The sequence below is a fragment of the Psittacula echo genome (assembly GCF_963264785.1).
Source record: "Psittacula echo genome assembly, chromosome: 2".
Classification (NCBI taxonomy): Eukaryota; Metazoa; Chordata; class Aves; order Psittaciformes; family Psittacidae; genus Psittacula; species Psittacula echo.
Genome location: NC_137737.1, coordinates 107,574,716 through 107,592,678, shown reverse-complemented (window position 1 = coordinate 107,592,678; position 17,963 = coordinate 107,574,716). Strand labels below are relative to the sequence as shown.

At 37.1% G+C, this 17,963-nt stretch overlaps 1 protein-coding gene across 1 annotated transcript in view; it reads left to right on the top strand.

The window, feature by feature from the left end:
• Positions 1 to 17,963, top strand: part of PTPRM (protein tyrosine phosphatase receptor type M) — a gene marked incomplete at its 5' end in the record, with an annotated part of 476,815 nt that overhangs the window by 406,062 nt on the left and 52,790 nt on the right. Inside the window, 2 exons of the mRNA XM_080610125.1 lie at positions 9,722 to 9,809; positions 15,892 to 15,968. Coding sequence (XP_080466251.1) covers positions 9,722 to 9,809; positions 15,892 to 15,968 — 165 coding nt within the window. The remainder of the gene's footprint in view (positions 1 to 9,721; positions 9,810 to 15,891; positions 15,969 to 17,963) is intronic.

Genomic DNA, 17,963 nt, shown 5'->3' with positions numbered 1-17,963 from the left:
CTTTTATTATTTGTAAAGTAAATCAAATATCATAGTGCTAATATTTAGGAGGAAAAATGGGCCGGACTCAGAAGAATAAAAGTTTTCTATTATATTTTTGAATTAAAATTTAAAGTGTGCAAAAAGACCCCAATAATATTCTGGAAGCTCTGAAGTAACTAAAAACACCTTGTAGAATCCATCTGCCTGCTAATATTCTGAGTTCAACAGAGAAAGTCTAGGAGTGATGTACTTCTGAGTTCTAAGTAGTATTGTGGAAGTAATCTCCTGTTTGTTAGAAAGGCACTTGAAAAAGAGTTTATTAATTAAAAATTGGACACAAAAGCCAAGAAGAGACATCAGCAATATCAGTGTGGAAGTTCTAGTGGTTTATCATTGTGGCTACTTGTAATAATAATAATAATAATATCATTAACTTCCCTGTATTAAGTCTTAGTTAGGACACATAGTTAGATGGCTGTAATCATAGAATCATAAAATGGTTTGGGTTGAAAAGGACTGTAAGATCATCTAGTTCCAACCCCCTTGCCATGGGCAGGGATGCCTCACTCTAAATCGTGTCACCCAAGGCTCTTTCCAGCCTGGCCTTGAAAACTGCCAGGGTTGTAATGGTGTCTTGGATACCAGCATTAGCTCAAAGCTGATGTTTCTGCCTTCACTCCAATTCTTATCTCTCTTTTCTGGCCTATGACATTCAAACCATGTCATAGTTATCAGGCTGAATATTTTCCTTCTGTCCAAATCATTTGAGGTATATACGTGTTACCCTTCTAAAGATGGTATAAAAGAGTTAATTGGGAATTTATCCTAAATGCACACATTCAGTGCACTGTATGTAACCTTGATTCGTGCTCCTTTAACGTATATCGTAGAATTATAGAATCATAGAATCACAGAACTGTTTGGATCGGAAGAGACTGGGCTAAGGCCCAGTTAGAATTGAACTTGGCTAGGGATGTTAAGGATAACAGGAAGGGATTCTATAGGTATGCAGCGAATAAAAGACAGACTAGGGACAACGTAGGCCCCCTCTGGAAGATATCTGGAGAACTGGCTACCCAGGATTTGGAGAAGGCTGAGGTTCTTAATGACTTCTTTGCCTCGGTCTTCACTGGCAAAGTCTCTGACCGCACCACCCAAGTCTTGGAAGGCGAACGCAGGGACTGTGAGAATGAAGACCCTAGGCCCACTGTAGGAGAGGATCTGGTTAGAGACCATCTTAAAAACCTAAACGTACACAAGTCCATGGGACCTGACAAAATCCATCCGCGGGTCCTGAAGGAGCTGGCGAATGAAGTTGCTAAGCCACTGGCCATCATATTTGAAAAATCATGGCAGTCAGGTGAAGTTCCCGACGACTGGAAAAAGGGACTGTAGTGACAGGACAAGGGGTAATGGGTTAAAACTTAAACAGGGGAAGTTTAGATTGGATATAAGGAAGAAATTCTTTACTGAGAGGGTGGTGAGGCACTGGAACGGGGTGGCCAGGGAGGTTGTGAATGCTCCATCCTTGGTGGTGTTCAAGGCCAGGTTGGATGAGGCCTTGGGTGGCATGGTTTAGTGTGAGGTGTCCCTGCCCATGGCAGGGGGGTTGGAACTAGATGATCTTAAGGTCCTTTCCTACCCTGACTATTCTATGATTCTAATAATCGTTGCCTTTCAACCTCCCTGCCATGGGCAGGGACACCTTGCACTAGACCAGATTGCTCAAAGCCCCATCCCACCTGACCTTGAACACTGACAGGGATGGGGCAGCCACAGCTTGCCTGGGCAACCTATTCCAGTGCTTCACCACCCCTGTAGCGAAGAAATACCTTTGTCTTCGTAAGTAGGAATTCTCATTAAGAAATAAACAACTCTGCACCATCCTTTACTCATGTAGTGTTTAACAATGCAATTAGCACATATAATTGGATCCTTTGGAACAACATAGTTAGGAAGCAAGGAGATAGCAGAGTTACTAAATAATGAAGTGGATAATTTTGTTTACGAAAGTATGGATAGTGGCTATGTGATGATCGATGTCTTTCTGTAATTTCCTTAGAAGAGGTTTCCTGTCAACACACAGAAGTAGTTTATATTCACTGTAGCCTGTGTGTATTCACTTTATGTTTACAAACATTATAGCTGTGTGTTGCTCAAGTTCACTGTCTTCTTGAAAATGCACAAGGTATAATAGTTGAGGACAAAACTTTTTAATTACATACTGTGTTAAAAGTGGGAAAGGAATAGGGAGATATGAAAATCCCACATGCTGTACATGAAAACTATTTGTTTAAATCCTGCAAAAGCAGAAAATCTATTTTCATAATAGGAAATAAGCACTGCATGAGACCAATGGTAATTTTTTTTTACACACAAGTTAAAAATAACGTATCCTGCACATTAGTTATAGTGCAAGTGTGCATATTGTACCCAGAGAGTTCTTTCTATAAAAAAAGGATCATAAAATCCCATCAATATACTATATTTTTCTGATGGAGATAAATCAGGAAGATTAATGAGGTTAAGTTATTGCTGTCTAGCATGCCAGGGAATAAGTTTCTAAATTAGAATTTTAATTGTATGTTCTATTGCAGTCCTCTTACTAATTCACATTTCACCGTATTTCTAAAATATTTCCTTATACAGAAGACTTAAAGGATCTTAAAGAAATTAAAGTAATGGAGTTTTTAAAACTTAAGTGGGTAAAATGGAAATGGCTCTGAAAGCCTATAGAAACTAGGTTATGTATCAAATTTTTAGACCACTGTGCAGAATCTACAAAGATTTCTATTCCTGCTGTTGAATCTTGCAAGTGACCTTCAGGTATGGCAGTTTTAGATACCAAGATAATAAATGCCATTAACAGATGTCATGAACAGGTTGGCATATATGGAAAGTGATTCTTTGTTAGTTATTTTAGAAATACTCCATGACACTTTTGTGGAATTGTCATGGTTTAAGACCAAATGACAGTTGGTTATTTGAGACTAAATGTACTCAGGTACCAAAATATTTCACAGATATATGCACATATATCACAGATATATGCAATTTTATAAATTGCAGTGCTTTCCTATTCCACAGGAGAGATGATGCTGTCCAGTAGTGAAGTTGGCTGGGTCTGCGTAGTGGTTCCAGCCATGCTGTGCATTTTCATACAGTGTCTCTCAGAGGACCTCCTCGCCTGTCCTCTGGATACTCTCCCTGAGAGGCCCTGGTCACTGTCAGATATAGGACTGGGTAGAAAAGAATACCTAATTCTCAGTTATCTTGTTCAAATGCACTTGGCACCTAAAAACTAGGTTTCACCATAGCTGGCACTCATGATCTGCTATTTCTGAAGGCATGCAACATCTTCACAACTTTCACAGTGACTGACAAGTCGTTTCTCTATTCTTATACCTGAGCTACTCTGTTATCCTGTAGTGTTAACTAAATTTTATAGGCATTTGCTAACCCTGTGGTCAACTAGAGCTATCTCATGCTAACTCCTACAAGTATTTATGTCATTAGATACCACACCAAAGCAGTCCAGTCCTTTTAATATATTTTCATTATACAGCAATAGCTTGACTAGACTGGCTGAGTGTCCAGGAAGTACCAAAGTCTGTGACTTTAAAAATACGAATGTATTAGAAAATACACTAATTGAAAGCATCTTGCTGCTGAAGAAAATGAGCACACCAATCCAATGACAGAATTGGTACCAGATTTTGTCTTACCATGTGGTTTTAGCCCTTTTTTTTTTAATTCCAAATGGCAAGTTATGTGGCAGTTAGTCAGTGGAGGAGGTAGTGGTTCCCCTTCCATTTCAGCGTTTAATGTAGGCAGTGACTATGATGTTTAGTGTCTCAAAAGATGAGGAGGACTTTTGCTTTCCTACTTTTCTTCTCATGTGTAACGTAGACTAACATAAATGCACCTGAGAAGGAAAAAAACTCTGTTTCCTGCCTCTGGCTATGCAAGCCTTCTTGAATAGATGTTTTGGTGGGGTTTTCTGGATCATTAAAAGAGGCATAAGCACAAAAAGGAGCAGCAGGAACAATATTAGAGAGCTGATATGTCGGACTGTAACTGCTTTAAGACTGATCTGAAAATCTTATGTAAACTATCAGCTTATTTTTGTGAGAAAATTCCAAGCAGAACTAGGGGGTTTGGGTGATAACATCAATATATACTATTTGCAACAGTCTTTATTGGTTTCTTTCCTTCCATGTTCAGATCTAGGTTACAATAACACACTGGTAAGTGCCTTATAACTGCTGAAGGCAGTTTACATTGATTAGATACATTTTCACATTGGCTCTCGCAACTGACAGTTTTCAAGGGCAGGCATAGTAAAATGTTTTTTTAAATTCCATTATTTGAAAACTGGACATAATTCTCCATGATTGAAGCTGACAGAAAAGAAAAAGCTGATGGTGAATATGTTCCCTAGTGGCATGCTGTCATCCACAAATGCTTTCAGTGACCAAAGCAGTGATTGAAGTATGAAGAGCTACTTGCATACACTGGGTTGCCATCAGTGAAATCATTCACCACTGCTCTCAAGCACTTGAGGTGATCTATTACTTTGCAGGTGATGCATTTTCAATGACAAAATCTTTCCTCAAAGTGGCTAGAAGATTAACAATGTTGTTTCATAGTTTGGACCTCTCTGCAGATTTCTTTAATATAACTGTCAATGACTCTTCCTTCTTAATTCCTCAACAAACTGAATAAGATTATATCGGTTTTCTATTTAAAAAACAGATCATGTTGTTAAGGATCAAGAACGTTCTCACATGCCTGATATTCTGCAGATTCTGAATACTGAAAAACCAATGAACTGACAAATTTGCTATAATCATAAATCTTGCACTGTTCATTAAGTGAGCCTAAAGGTCCTTGTCCTCCAAACGTTTATGGACTTGCTTAAAATAAAATGTGTGTTTACTAGGGTTTGTAAATACAAATACGAGTCTAACGTGACACTAGCATTTAACTCAGAGTTTAATGGCTGCATTTTCTTCTGTTTGTGATCTCCACGTATAAAGCAGACATAGCAATAGTAAAGGGTGATATATTTAGGTAAAACAGTGATGATTCTTCACTATCTAATTCAGGGCATTTTAGGCATCTATTTTAGCTGCAACTCAAAGGACCTATGGTAGAAATATAAGTTTCTTCTGTAACTAAGTTTAGACAAGGATTTCCATTAGGACCACCATTAGTTGTCTGGTCTGGCCTAAAGTAGACAATGTGCATAACTCTCTGCATGTAGCTTAAAAAAACCCTCTGAGGCATTTATAACTGAATAGGTCAAATTACTCATTTTGCTAAAGTACATCTTAATCTGGTTATCTAGAAATAGCATAGAGAAATTGATGTTATCAGTGGAGAAACTTGGGGTCAAGTGGGAAAATCAGATATCGTAGAGTCATACGTTTGAAAACAAATACAGAGATCAAATGTAAGATGGTTATACAGTGAAATATTTCTTTGTATCTGTGAATAATGTTCTTCCTTATTAAGAGGGTAGATTTATGATGTCCTTAACTTCTCTTTTTTTTGCTTGTAAGAGCTGGCATTTTGTAAATGACATCCTAGGAAACTACAATGTTGTCACCTAGCAACTGTGAAGTATTTTTTGAAAAAGTTGCTGCTTAATAATAAAAACAGTAATTCCACTCAACACTACATTTGTAGATGTGAAAGTACTTAGAAAGATGCATTATCTTTACTGTCCTTAATTGGAAGCAGGAAAATCTAGGATGGAAAATGTTGCCAAAAATTACAGTCAACAGACCTGCAAATTGTATCCTGAAGATCTCTGCATTCCAGGCTCTTCAAACTGTCCTTTTATATAGGTCCCGTTCAATATTTTCTGGGTTTATTAATTTTAAATGAGGAAAGGGGATAATTTAAAAAATCTGTATTTGCAATGATTATCTCCCCTCTCATTTGAGATATTGCAGTTATTTTCTAGTCTGAGGGTCACAGTGAATTAGCCCTTAGCAAATACTTAATTTTTAATGGAGGCCACTGCAGCATTGATTTAAAGCAAGCAAAAGCTTCACATTAAACAGGGGAAGTTTAGATTGGATATAAGGAAGAAGTTCGTTGCTGTGAGGGTGGTGAGGCACTGGAATGGGTTGCCCAAGGAAGTTGTGAATGCTCCATCCTTGGCGGTGTTCAAGGCCAGGTTGGACGAGGCCTTGGGTGACATGGTTTAGTGTGAGGTGTCCCTGCCCATGGCAGGGGGGTTGGAACTAGATGATCTTAAGGTCCTTTCCAGCCCTAACTGTTCTATGATTCTATGATTCATACTCAGATGATCCTGCTGCTGGATCACTGACCAGTTCCATGTTGCATATACAGCAGTTATGTATAATTCCGGGGTTTTGGGTCTTTTTTTCAGAAACTGTTTTATCCTGATTATTGAAATATTTTCTAACAACAAATGACAGCTGACATTGCATACTGAAATGTCTGCTGTACCAACAGCTGGCTTGAAAAGTGTTTCATTTGTCAAGTAGATCATGGAGGCTGGGTAGCCAAGGTTTTCTCTGATTTGAGTTAAAGAAATACATGGTTTTAATTATTTCAGAATGTCCTACACTCATTTTCGGTTCTCCATTGCCCTTGCCAAACATTTGGTGGAATGAAGCTGTTTAGAGGCATGTATCTTTCTAATAGTCCACATTTTTAAGAAACTTTTAAGGATGAATTAGAATGAATAGCCACTAAGATAATGTGTGGGCTGCTGTGCAGCAGTCTCCCTGGAGAGTGATATGTCAGGAAAGAGATTTAAAAAATTTCTGTAATGAAATATATATTTCTCACAAGTAAGGAAAGATCTTGACAGATCATCTGTTATGAGGTAGGTGCTCTGTTCTTTACTTCTGGGACAAATGGGATTTCTCCTTATAATTCATTGCGGATTATCATTCTGTGCAGTTTGTGTAATGGCAGCACATAGGGAATTCAGGAAATGACACTCCAGCTGTCTTTTACAATAACTGTTTCTTTTTATGCTTTTTCACTGTAATACCTCTTCCTTCACGTTATCTTTTCTGTACAGTTCTCACTGAAATACGTGTGTGTATCCCAAAATGAATTAAAAAGAACAATGGGTCTACATAAATTACGTCTATTTATTTTCCTTATGTGATGGGGTTTATTTCATTCACTAATTTATTGATAAAATCTCAAAGAAAAAAGGATCTGGGGTTCTTTTTCTAGAATACATTTTTAATAAAGAAAGTGAAGACAATATGCAGTAGCTGGAAACATAAATCAGTCTCCTGGTTTTTGTTATTGTGTGAGATTTGATATATATGTATTCTAAATAATAGAATTATCTATGTTGCAGATGCGTTATTAGGTAATATTTTCTCTGTAAGGCTCATCAAGCTTATAATTGTTTTCAAAAATTCCAAACAGGTGGAAGAAATTGAACCTGTATGTTAGCAGATGAGATGGAGACAAGCTGCCCAAACAAGTGCATTGCTTCTTGTATATCTTACCTGAATTCAGTACCATGCAAATCTCTCTCAGTTGTCTCCAGAGATTTACTTTAATTGAATGATTTAAAACAATTCTGTAGAAGTTCATTAGTGGGACAGGAAGAAGCGAGGTTTCCTTAGGAGTCTATCTGGGTCCTTTGTTTTTCCTTTGTAGGCTTGGAACCTTATCAGCAGGGCTCTTTCTCTGTAACAGCACACATAATGCTTAGTGAATTAAACCCAAGACCACTTGCTGGGTAGTGTCTTACAGGTCAATTCTGTGAACTAGTCTCAAGCAGAAGGACTGTAAGAAAACTAGAATTCTTTGTAGTCTGTCTAGCTGTCTGAAATGGAAAATCCTGAGGAAGATACCAGGTCAAGTTTTAGACTGGATGAATGATTAGTTTCTTCTGCCTTTGGAACTTTCATCCAGTGTTAGACATCTGAGAGTGTGACCTTTGCAAGAAATTGCAACATAGGTTTTTGCCCGTGGAGAGCAATTCTTTATGCTGTTTGGTCTGGCTTATTATAAAAATATTTTCCATCCAGCCTGAGTTGAGAGTGCTCTGGAGTGGGAGGGCTTGCTTGTTTTAGATGCCATTGGGTAACGACTGGCAACTTTTTTGCAAACAGCCATAAAGCTGTAAACCATCTTAGGATTTGCAGGGTTTCACTTCTCTGTTCTGGCAGCAATCAGCATTTCTCAGAGCTGTACCCAACGATGGTACGACATTATTAAGGAGAAACTTACTTGTATTAGTAGATTTTAATAATTTCAGTTTGCAAAGCTTTAAGAATTTTCTAAGGAAGTGTGGAGAGATGAAGGACAAACAAGTTGAAGCCTTTCGACAAGGCTTCTGTTTGACTTCAGTTATTATTTACAAACTTTTCAAAAATAATCTGTGTATTTCCAGGAATTTCCATATGATAAGTTCGAAAACAGCATTCTAGTGAACTTATTAAGAGAAAACTCATTTCAGACAATGAATGCTTGTGTTCCATTGAATTTAGCAAGAGGTCAAGGGTTTATTTTGACTCTCACACTTTTTACTAACAGAAATCATTGGGATTTGAACAACAGTGTATTTAAAGTGTGAGAGCAGAGGACACTCCCTTTAATGGGCATTGTCTATTTTAAACCACTCAGAACATGTTGAGGTCTTGTGAGAGATACAGACTTCCAGAGGTTTTCCCTGTTTAGTTTGGGACTTAGCCATTTTTGGCTACTGTTACAAGAAAAGTAAATCATGTAGCTTCATGACCCTCTTCATTTAATCTCCTTATCATTCCAGTAAAAAGATCAAAACATGACTTAAGACTGGCCATTGTCCTGAATTCCACTGGTTTGTTTGGCAATTAAATATTTTTAACACAAGATTACTATTTCAATAAAAAATTATAAAATGCATCTACGTTATATGACTTACAGATACAGTGCGTAAGTTAAGAAGTTGTTCAAATGCCCTTTAGGTACACAGAATGTACATAACTTCTTTGCTGCCCTTTTGGAAGCCCGTGTGTTTTCTGAATGTAAAATATATTTTTAGCACCTTCAACTTTCTTATTTACATTATATTTATTAATGAGAGCACAGAAGTTGTGTGAATATGTCATTATATCCTTAACAGAATCCCATTATTTTTATTCTCTGGCAAAATAATCATTTTATTGGTGTCCTAAATTGTGTTTAAACAAAAAGATACATACATGTGAGTTGAATCCAGACTTTTTAAATGCCTATATCTGACCTCTGATCCATGAGGTCATCTGCCAAGAAGTAACTAAGACTTACTAGAAGTAACTAAAACATTAAAATATGTCCGAAAATAAGACATGTTAGTACGGTGTGTAATTCTGCACTCAACTACTGAAGCAACTCCAACACTGATGATGAAGCTCCTTCAGCTTTGTGTGTATGTGTGAGAGCTGGGCAGAGGATCTGGATAGCACAGATGAAGAACCCTTAATGTTGCAAGTGTACAACTTTGGAAAGGTTTAATAGCACTTCACGTGCAAATAATTCTTCTTGCTTTTACGCATCGAATCTCATGTAAAATTTTAGATGACGTCTGAAGCTATGCATAAATACCACCTAATCAGGAGACTCTTATTTTTGCTCAATAAAAGAATCAGTTAAATGACACTTTAAGAACAATACCCACAAGTACTGTTTGGCTTTCTCCTTGGTTTATCCGTAAAGTAAATATTGCTGCATGCTATCCTTAATGTCACTTTCTTTCCTTTTTTAGAGTTTCTTTGAAGGACAGTCTGCACCGTGGGATTCAGCTAAGAAAGATGAGAACAGAATGAAAAATAGATACGGAAATATTATTGCATGTAAGTATTGACACTACAATTGTGCACTGTGTTAACTTCCCTTCAGAACTGGATAAGAATGACAACCAGCCTCATGCTCACATCAGGCTTATATTCATCTTCTCTAATTAAGGAGAGAAAAGGGAGGGAAGATGGTTTTGGCTTGGTTTTATTGTTGGCTTTTTGTTGGTTTTGTTCTTGTTTTTGTTTAAAGAAAGCTGTCAGATTTAATGCATTTTGTCAACTTGCCTCCTGTGATCAGCATTTGGCTAATGGAGAATGACACCTTTAACCAGTATTTGACTCTTAACAGCTCTTAAATTGCTCCTGGCAGCTTAGTGAAAGAGTACCTATGATTGCATTGGTACCTTGATATTGGGTTCTGGATATTGTAGGAGTGGACGATTCTGCTGCTTAACTGTTCCTTAATAACAGTGACAGCTATCCTGACTTACCCTCTTAATTCTAGACAGACTAAGGAAAAAAACAGAATCTGTATGTTTTACTTAAAAATGCCAAGCTTGATAAAGATTAGATATCGTAATAATCAAATAACTTGAGGAAATTATAGCATGTTTTGGTGAACAACCCCTAAACCTGGCATTATCAGAAATGTTATGGCAAGAGATGCTGCACATGAACATGGGAACAGAAAATATATCAATTTTGATAAGAACACACAGGTGGTATTGCACTTAAAGGGTAACTTCCAGTGACCTTGTAGGAGATGATCCCTTCCGTGATTGTTTCTTCAAAATCTAAGTTGAAGATATGTAGTGGATGTGTTTCTACTACCGGCCAGACAGATAACCATGAAGCTGGTATAAACAGAGAAATAAGTACCAGCCACAGCACATTAGAAGGTTTGGAAGCATGAAAATAAATGATGGCCCTTAGGGACAGATCATTTAATGATACAGCTGGAGTTTAGAAATCATGTATAACCCTGGCTACATGGGACAGCATAGATGAATAAATCGTGCTGATTCTCTGAACATTAGGAGATCCTATGGTAGGAGTATGTAGTGCATATTTACACTGACTAACTTCAACACCTAGTCTAGATGCTTGTCCAGGTACAGATGTACATAGGTTTCCTTACCAGTGAACCATAGGGACCTGACAGAGAGGAGCAGCTGTTCCAGAGAAATGACTCAAAAAGCCCACTTGAATGTCTCTGTATCACCGCTTCAGGTGATCTCTCTGCAGTGCTACAAGTCTAGAGAGACCAACGCCTAACATAGTGACCTGCAGTACGTGGTATGAATAGGCTGTTGTAGCACTGTGGTGCAGCTGGGCTGCAACTGTCTATAAAGAGAAAACAGCTCTGTAACTTGCTGTGGAAGGAGAACCCACAGGAAATGCTTGTGGAGGCAGACGCAAATTAAGAAAGAGATACTATGCCACATTGGTTTGAATGGACTTGATGGTACTGCTGTGTGTTTTGGGTGTATACTGTGCTACTTACTGAAACAGGAAATGAAATCTTCTAGGGAAATGTGAATATCATGATGTGCTGGAGCATATGCAAAAGAAGTTAAGTTAGCTAGATGTGGTTTTGCATGTTTCCCTCCAGGCACTCTTTAATGTGTAACAAACTTGTTATTTTGTGAGACCGTAGCAATACATTAGATGATTTATCATTTAAGTACAAGCACTGAAGGCGTAAAGAAGAATACCCAAAAGTTTTATGCTAATCCTCCCTTTGTGAAATTTTCATTTTCAGTCCAAGCCTATGACAATAGATCTTCTCTTTTAGTTGAGTTTAGTGTTGTCAGTCTCCTCTTTAATGTCATGTCAGGCATCACCTTACAGACTGACACCCTTTGGCAGAAGAAACCAGAAGACTACTAGTGCTCTATGTCTGAGGCAATGAAGTGATGAGTAGCCAAGGGAAAACAAGTAAAAGATATTAGATGCACAAATCAATGGCAATTGCAAGTGGTACTGAAGGCTTTCTGAGAGGGCAAGTATAACTCAGATCATTTAGATCTCAATTTACCTTTAATGTCCTCAGTATTTAGCAAGGGGAAAGAATTGGATGGAGTTTTTATCAATAATGCATCTTATTTATGTGGCTGTGAAAACACAGATAACGCAAGTTAAAATTAAAATCCATTAGCGTTAAAGGCAGTATCTTAAAAGAGAGGCTGAAACTGTCCGCAGTTTGTCATTTGTTAAATACATGTATGCAAATGGGGTAGTTAACTGTTTAATTATTTTGTCTGGCTTTCTGCTGGGTAAATGATCACTGTTCTCAGAGTCTGAGAGTATAATTTTAGCAGTGTGCTTTTGAAAATTTCTCCCAGATAGTTGTATAAAGTATTTGCTTTGGCTGGAAAGCATTTTACTAAACTGTCCTTTTATGTTATGTTTAAAGAGCTAAAAATACATTGGTTCAGATGCCACTGACTATGGGTACATTATTATAATGATTTTTTTTTTTTTCTATTAAGTATTTAATGGGTTTTTTTCATCCATTTATCCTCTTTGTTTAAATTTTCCCCAAGATACTACTGTCATATTATTGCTTATAATCATTATTGTTTCCTGAGAGAGCTAAAACAATAGCATCAAGTGGCCAGCACTGCAGGAGCTTGTCAAAATGGCAATATGCTTTACATTGCCCAAGTGATGTGCGTTTAATTGGTTACAAGCACGTCCTACACACTGTATGAAAGTGAGTACAACTTGTGAGCCACTGTATCAACAAGCTAAATCATGATCACCGTCCAGTCACTCACAGAAAACATGCTGCTTCTTTCCTGATCACAAAAAGCTTTGTGTTTTCTCATTAGGAACTAGAACTGACATGAATCTGCCAAATGAAACATTTTTTTACCTAAGAAAAAATTGGTTGCTGCTGTAATTGTGTAGGTTATGCATGGGTTTTGGTAAAATCTATTGGGTTTTCCTCAGGAGAGATCCTGAGGTAATTTTGGCATGGTGGGGCTTCTGTATTTATTTTTACCCAACTCAATATTGACTAAATGAGAAGAAAATATTGATCACAGCTTTTAAAAGCAGCTAAAGATTTTAGGGGAGACATTTATAAAAGGCTTGATTTGCAAAGAATCAGCAAGGCACGTCCCAAGCAAGGGTCATTGGCTAGGCATGTTAATCAGCCAGCTACTCCAGGGGCTTGTTAGAGATCACAGTCTGCAGCCTGGCATATACATATTGTAGGTAACGTGAGGGGAGCAAGAATAATATTCATTATCTATTATCATTTTCTACAAAGTCAAATGAATTCTAACTTAAATGATTTTGAAAGTTTAAGTGATCAATGCAAGCTTAAGTTTGATCTCGTAATAGAAAGATATCAAAATAACAATAAGCTGGAAAAGAGAACATTTAAAAGCTACGAAAATTGTCAAGAGCATGTGAAGTCTAAAGGGAAAAAAATACTCTGAAAATTCTAGACAGTTAAGCTAGAGGCTATTTAAGAGTCAGCATGCATGATGGAATAATATATGGCTTGGGTACCTCTTCGGTTTAAATCTACTAGACATAGGCACAGGCAGAGACACTGTAACATTTCTTTTTGTTGACTGAAGATTTTTTTCAAATTAAGGAGTGTTGCCATGCAGTAACTAATTAGCTAGAGTTTTCAAAGCAATAAAAAACAAGTCACTCCAGCTCACTGCAAATAAATAGGTATTGAACAGTCCAGTACCTCAGAATTCCCAGAAACTTAACTGAGAATGCAGTACTAGAAAGGATGCACTTGAAAAGAAAAAAGGCAAAAAAAGATAGTACAAAGATATCATTATGAAGTAACTACTTAGTTTTGTCCAATCCAAAGCAAGAGTTATTGCAAGGAAAGAATGGAGTACATAAAGGAAATTAAAAAATAACAGGAAAGGTACAAAAAAAGTACCACTGCTTCTTTTTCAGTTGTATAAATCCATCTAAAAGGAATAACAGGTGGTTATATTTTTAAGATGTTCCTTAGTGGGGAAATTTGAGCTTGTTTAGCCCAATATGGAATTCATTAGTGTGCATGTCGTCAAAGATGGGATTCAGTGCCTTAAACAGACAGCTAGTCTGTGCAGGACCAGCAAATGTGACACAGTGTTATTCCATAGTGGCGGCTGAAGTCTAGGCAGTATATCCCTGGGTGTATAGAGTGGCATGAGGTGCTTCTGCTTAGACAACTGAATTGTGCCCGTAAGTACTTCAAGAACTACAAAAGTATAGGTTTTTACTCGCCTGATTTGTCCTGGTGAGAATGCTTTTAAGGCAGTGGTGCAGGAAATTATGAAAATGTGGATGAAAACATACCATGAGTCTTAACTTCTGGAGTCTGCTGACTTCAGCAGAAGTTGGATGAGGTCTCCAAACCGTAGAAGCAGCAGCCGTGTCTGGAGCTTAGGTAATTCCTAATGTAGTATCTTTCTTAAGTAAGATGGAGTTTTAGAATTACAGGCCTGTAAGTAGAACAAAAAAAGAACTGTTCTGAAGAAGCTGATAAATAGCTTAATTAATCAGAGAATAGCACAGCATTTGAATATGCGTAGCTTGGTAGAGTCAGACCACCACGGGTTATGTGATGGAGAGTCACATTTCTATAAATTTTTAGCCATGGAAAAGCGAATAAGACTGAAAAGGCTGACCTGATGAACATAATCGATTTAAATATTGCAACATGTTTGGAAAAACTCATTCTTGAAGACTGCTGGGTGAAATAAACACAATAAAAGAACAAAATAAGAGCTGTGTAAAACCTAGAGCTAGAATTCTAATTCATTCTAATTTCCAATATTTGGTTTAAAACTGTGCCTTTTCTCTCTCCCAGGGGAGTCTCAGAGAAGCAAATGAGGCTCTGAGATCTTTAGTCCCAAAGACTCAGAACATAAAAGAGGATGAAATAAAGAATTTGCCTCTTCTTTTCCTACTCATTCATTTGAAAATTTCTTTGACTTGTAATTCTAACACACTGTTAATTTAAGAACCACTTGCCCTCTCCTTCCTCCCCCATAATGTGGGCCAATATTATGCTACTTATGAAGAAGCCAGATTTTTAACCCACTTCATGTTCTTTCATTCATTCATTGGTTAACATTTAGGATTTTTAGAGCTGAACAAATAGCTGTTCAGAACATGAGTGGCAAGTTTCAGGTGCTCTAATGCTTATGTACATTTACAACAAAATAATGACAGAAAGGTCTGTCATCAGCTGCACGTAATACTAGCTCAGCAAGCAAGCAGCATTCAAAACAATAATACACAGGTATCTAATTAGCAAGAGTAACTTGTAAACAATGCAACAGGAAAGTGGCTACTTAGTATCTCCCCGTTCTTGGGATCATACCCTCAAATTGTTTTATAATCAAGCCACACAGCATTTTGGAAAAGCCATTGTGTCTGATTGCTTTTGAACCAAAAGAATCAAGAGGAGCATATGAAGTCTCAGAGAAGAAAAAGCCATATCAGCATGCAAAGATTCTTTTGTAGGGGGGAATCTAGCCTCTAGCACTTCTTAGTCACTGCTGTGGTGTCATAATGAAAACGAGGCAGCTGACAAGAAACAAATTCATTCCATGGTGTTTTGGATTGGAATATGGAAAATAGAGTTGGAATTGTTTGCACATTTCTGAATAGACACAAATGGCCACAGTGGAGCAAAATTCAGTGACAAAGGCATTATCTGACTGCTTGGGGTTTGTCATTGCTTTGTTTTCTCCCTTACTGAAAACATAATGAGTTTCCTTCAGAAACTGTGAGGTGGCAGTATGTCTTGTAGAATGACTTTAGCTTATTTTGAGTACTGGCAGACGCATTTTGAAATTACTAGACCTTTGTCAACTTAATGTTATTTATTTTATTGACAAAAGGAGTGGCTGTCAAAGAAAAAAAAAAAAAAAAAAAAAAAAAAACATAATTACAGTAGGTTTCACAGTATAAGACATTTAGACTCAAAATCAGAGGGGATTTGTAAAACCTTATAAATTACTGATGTGAGTTTTCATGGACAACAAAACAAGCATGAACTTGCAAATGCTGAGGTTTTAGTTTAACTTTAAAGGAGTTTTGATGAAGGCTTTGTTACTGAATGTGTCTTTAATTACTTTTTTCTCTCTCTCTATTGTTCCCATTTCAGATGATCATTCTCGAGTGAGACTGCAGCCCATTGAAGGAGAAACAAGTTCTGATTACATCAATGGAAATTATATTGATGTGCGTATACTGATGTAGTCAACAAACTTAATGTTGTGTTCAGTTAAAGAGGGAGCTCTTATTATTCTCATGTTATTCATAATTTGTAATAGATATCACAGATGCTAAACATTGTTGCAAAGTACTATCTTTGGAAGTTAGGTGTACACTGAAGGGGAAAAAAAGCCTCAAAGGTTTTGTCAATAATCAAATGAAAGGAGTAATTTCCTCCAACTGCCACAAGACTGAAACCTTGCCAGAAACACTGTATGGCTATTTAGCCTGCTGTTGCTTATAGAGGCTAACAAAATGTTATTTTCACTTTCTGTCAACAGCTTGGCATCATTCCACATTTAAAAGAAAGCTGTTTGCATATTAATGTGACAAAACTCTGTAATGCCTAATGCAGATATTTGCAATCTCTTGTCATTTCTGCACTTTTAAGTCGCCTTCAAAGTATATTCTGCAGCTGTTAACCAGCACTTCTAATGCAAGCAAGACATTTCATTAAATATGTAGGCTGTTTAATTATTGAAGGTGGCTTCTTTGTTTATTCTGCATCATGTTAACTTAATGTTTTACATTAGAATAAATTCTTTAAGAGTCAAGGTGGTTTTAGTTGAAAGAATGAACTCAAGAGTAGAATTGAAAATCATTAGAAAGTCAATAGTATCTAAAGACATAAATCTATAGATATCAAAGATAATAATTTTATTGTTTACACGGAGTACTAGATGTTAGGCTAAGTAAAACAAGTGTTGCTTCATGGGAAACTCTCTGCTGAAGATGTCTTGTTCAGCAGTGGCATCTTGGAAAAATGGTGTCACAGTCTGCAGTTCAAATCTCATCACCAGTATGAAACAGAAATGTAACAGATGTTTTTCTCAGAGAGTGGAGAAACTAAAGCTGTACCAGAAAAGTAGGTACTTCAGTTTTAACAATTTGAAGTCTCGAGTTGTAACTTTCTGAAGATGCCTCCTTCTAGTGATGTTTATTAGAATGTTCAAGAACCATTAATTTCAGTTTACATTTCTGCACAGTCCCTTGCTGCTTAAAAGAGTAGCACAGACGCCAAGAGTTAAAGGCACATATGGTAATATATTTAGTTAGACATCTCACTAAACTCTGAAGGGAATAATTTTCTGTCATGAAAGGAAGAGAGTTCACACTGGGGGCCTACGTCTGAATTCAATTTCAACTGAATACACTTTCTATAACATTCATGATTGTTCCCATTTTAGGCTACTAGTATGTTCTTGTGTCAGATTTTGATCTGACTCAAAAATATTAAAAGATGTGAGTAATAAGGAATTGGACCATACAGTCTCATTTAAAATGCTGGTAAGATAGCTGCAGAGCAACTTTTTTTGTTTATGGAAGCACAAGAGAGAATGTGGCCCTAAAAGAAACAGTGAGTGAGAACCGAAAAATTATCTCCCCCATCCTCAGCAGATGGCTTCATTGCAGAGCTTGGAGGACTGCAGACATCTTCCAAAGAGAACTCTAGCACAAAACACAGCATTTTTTGTTTATAATGTTGTAAGTCAGGTTTCCATTAGAAATGCTTGTTTTTCTACTACAGAAGCAGCTGCAATTTTATTCTTGCATGTGCTTGTCAGTACAGTTGTCATGTTGTTAAAATAAACATGCTAATAAGGGAATGGCACTGTCACAGACACTATGAAATTTTCTTGGATAAAAGAGAGGGGCAATGGTTATGCTGTGTTTTTTCCTATGGGTTTTTTTTACTGGGAAATGGAATTGTTTGATCCCAGCCACTAGGGATGTTAGATAACACATAGCAGAAAAAAAATCTCCTCTGTAGCTGTCTGAACATTTCTCAGTTCATAGACTTCCAAATTTTGTTTCAGTGGCATGTAAAGGAATCAATTCTGTAATTCATGCTATTCGTTCTCTAATATTCAAGGTATCTTCAGTTGTTTTGAGTTCTTTCCCACCTTGCATCACCACAATGTCCCTTGCTCTTTACAAAAAAATTGCAATGGCATGCAAGCT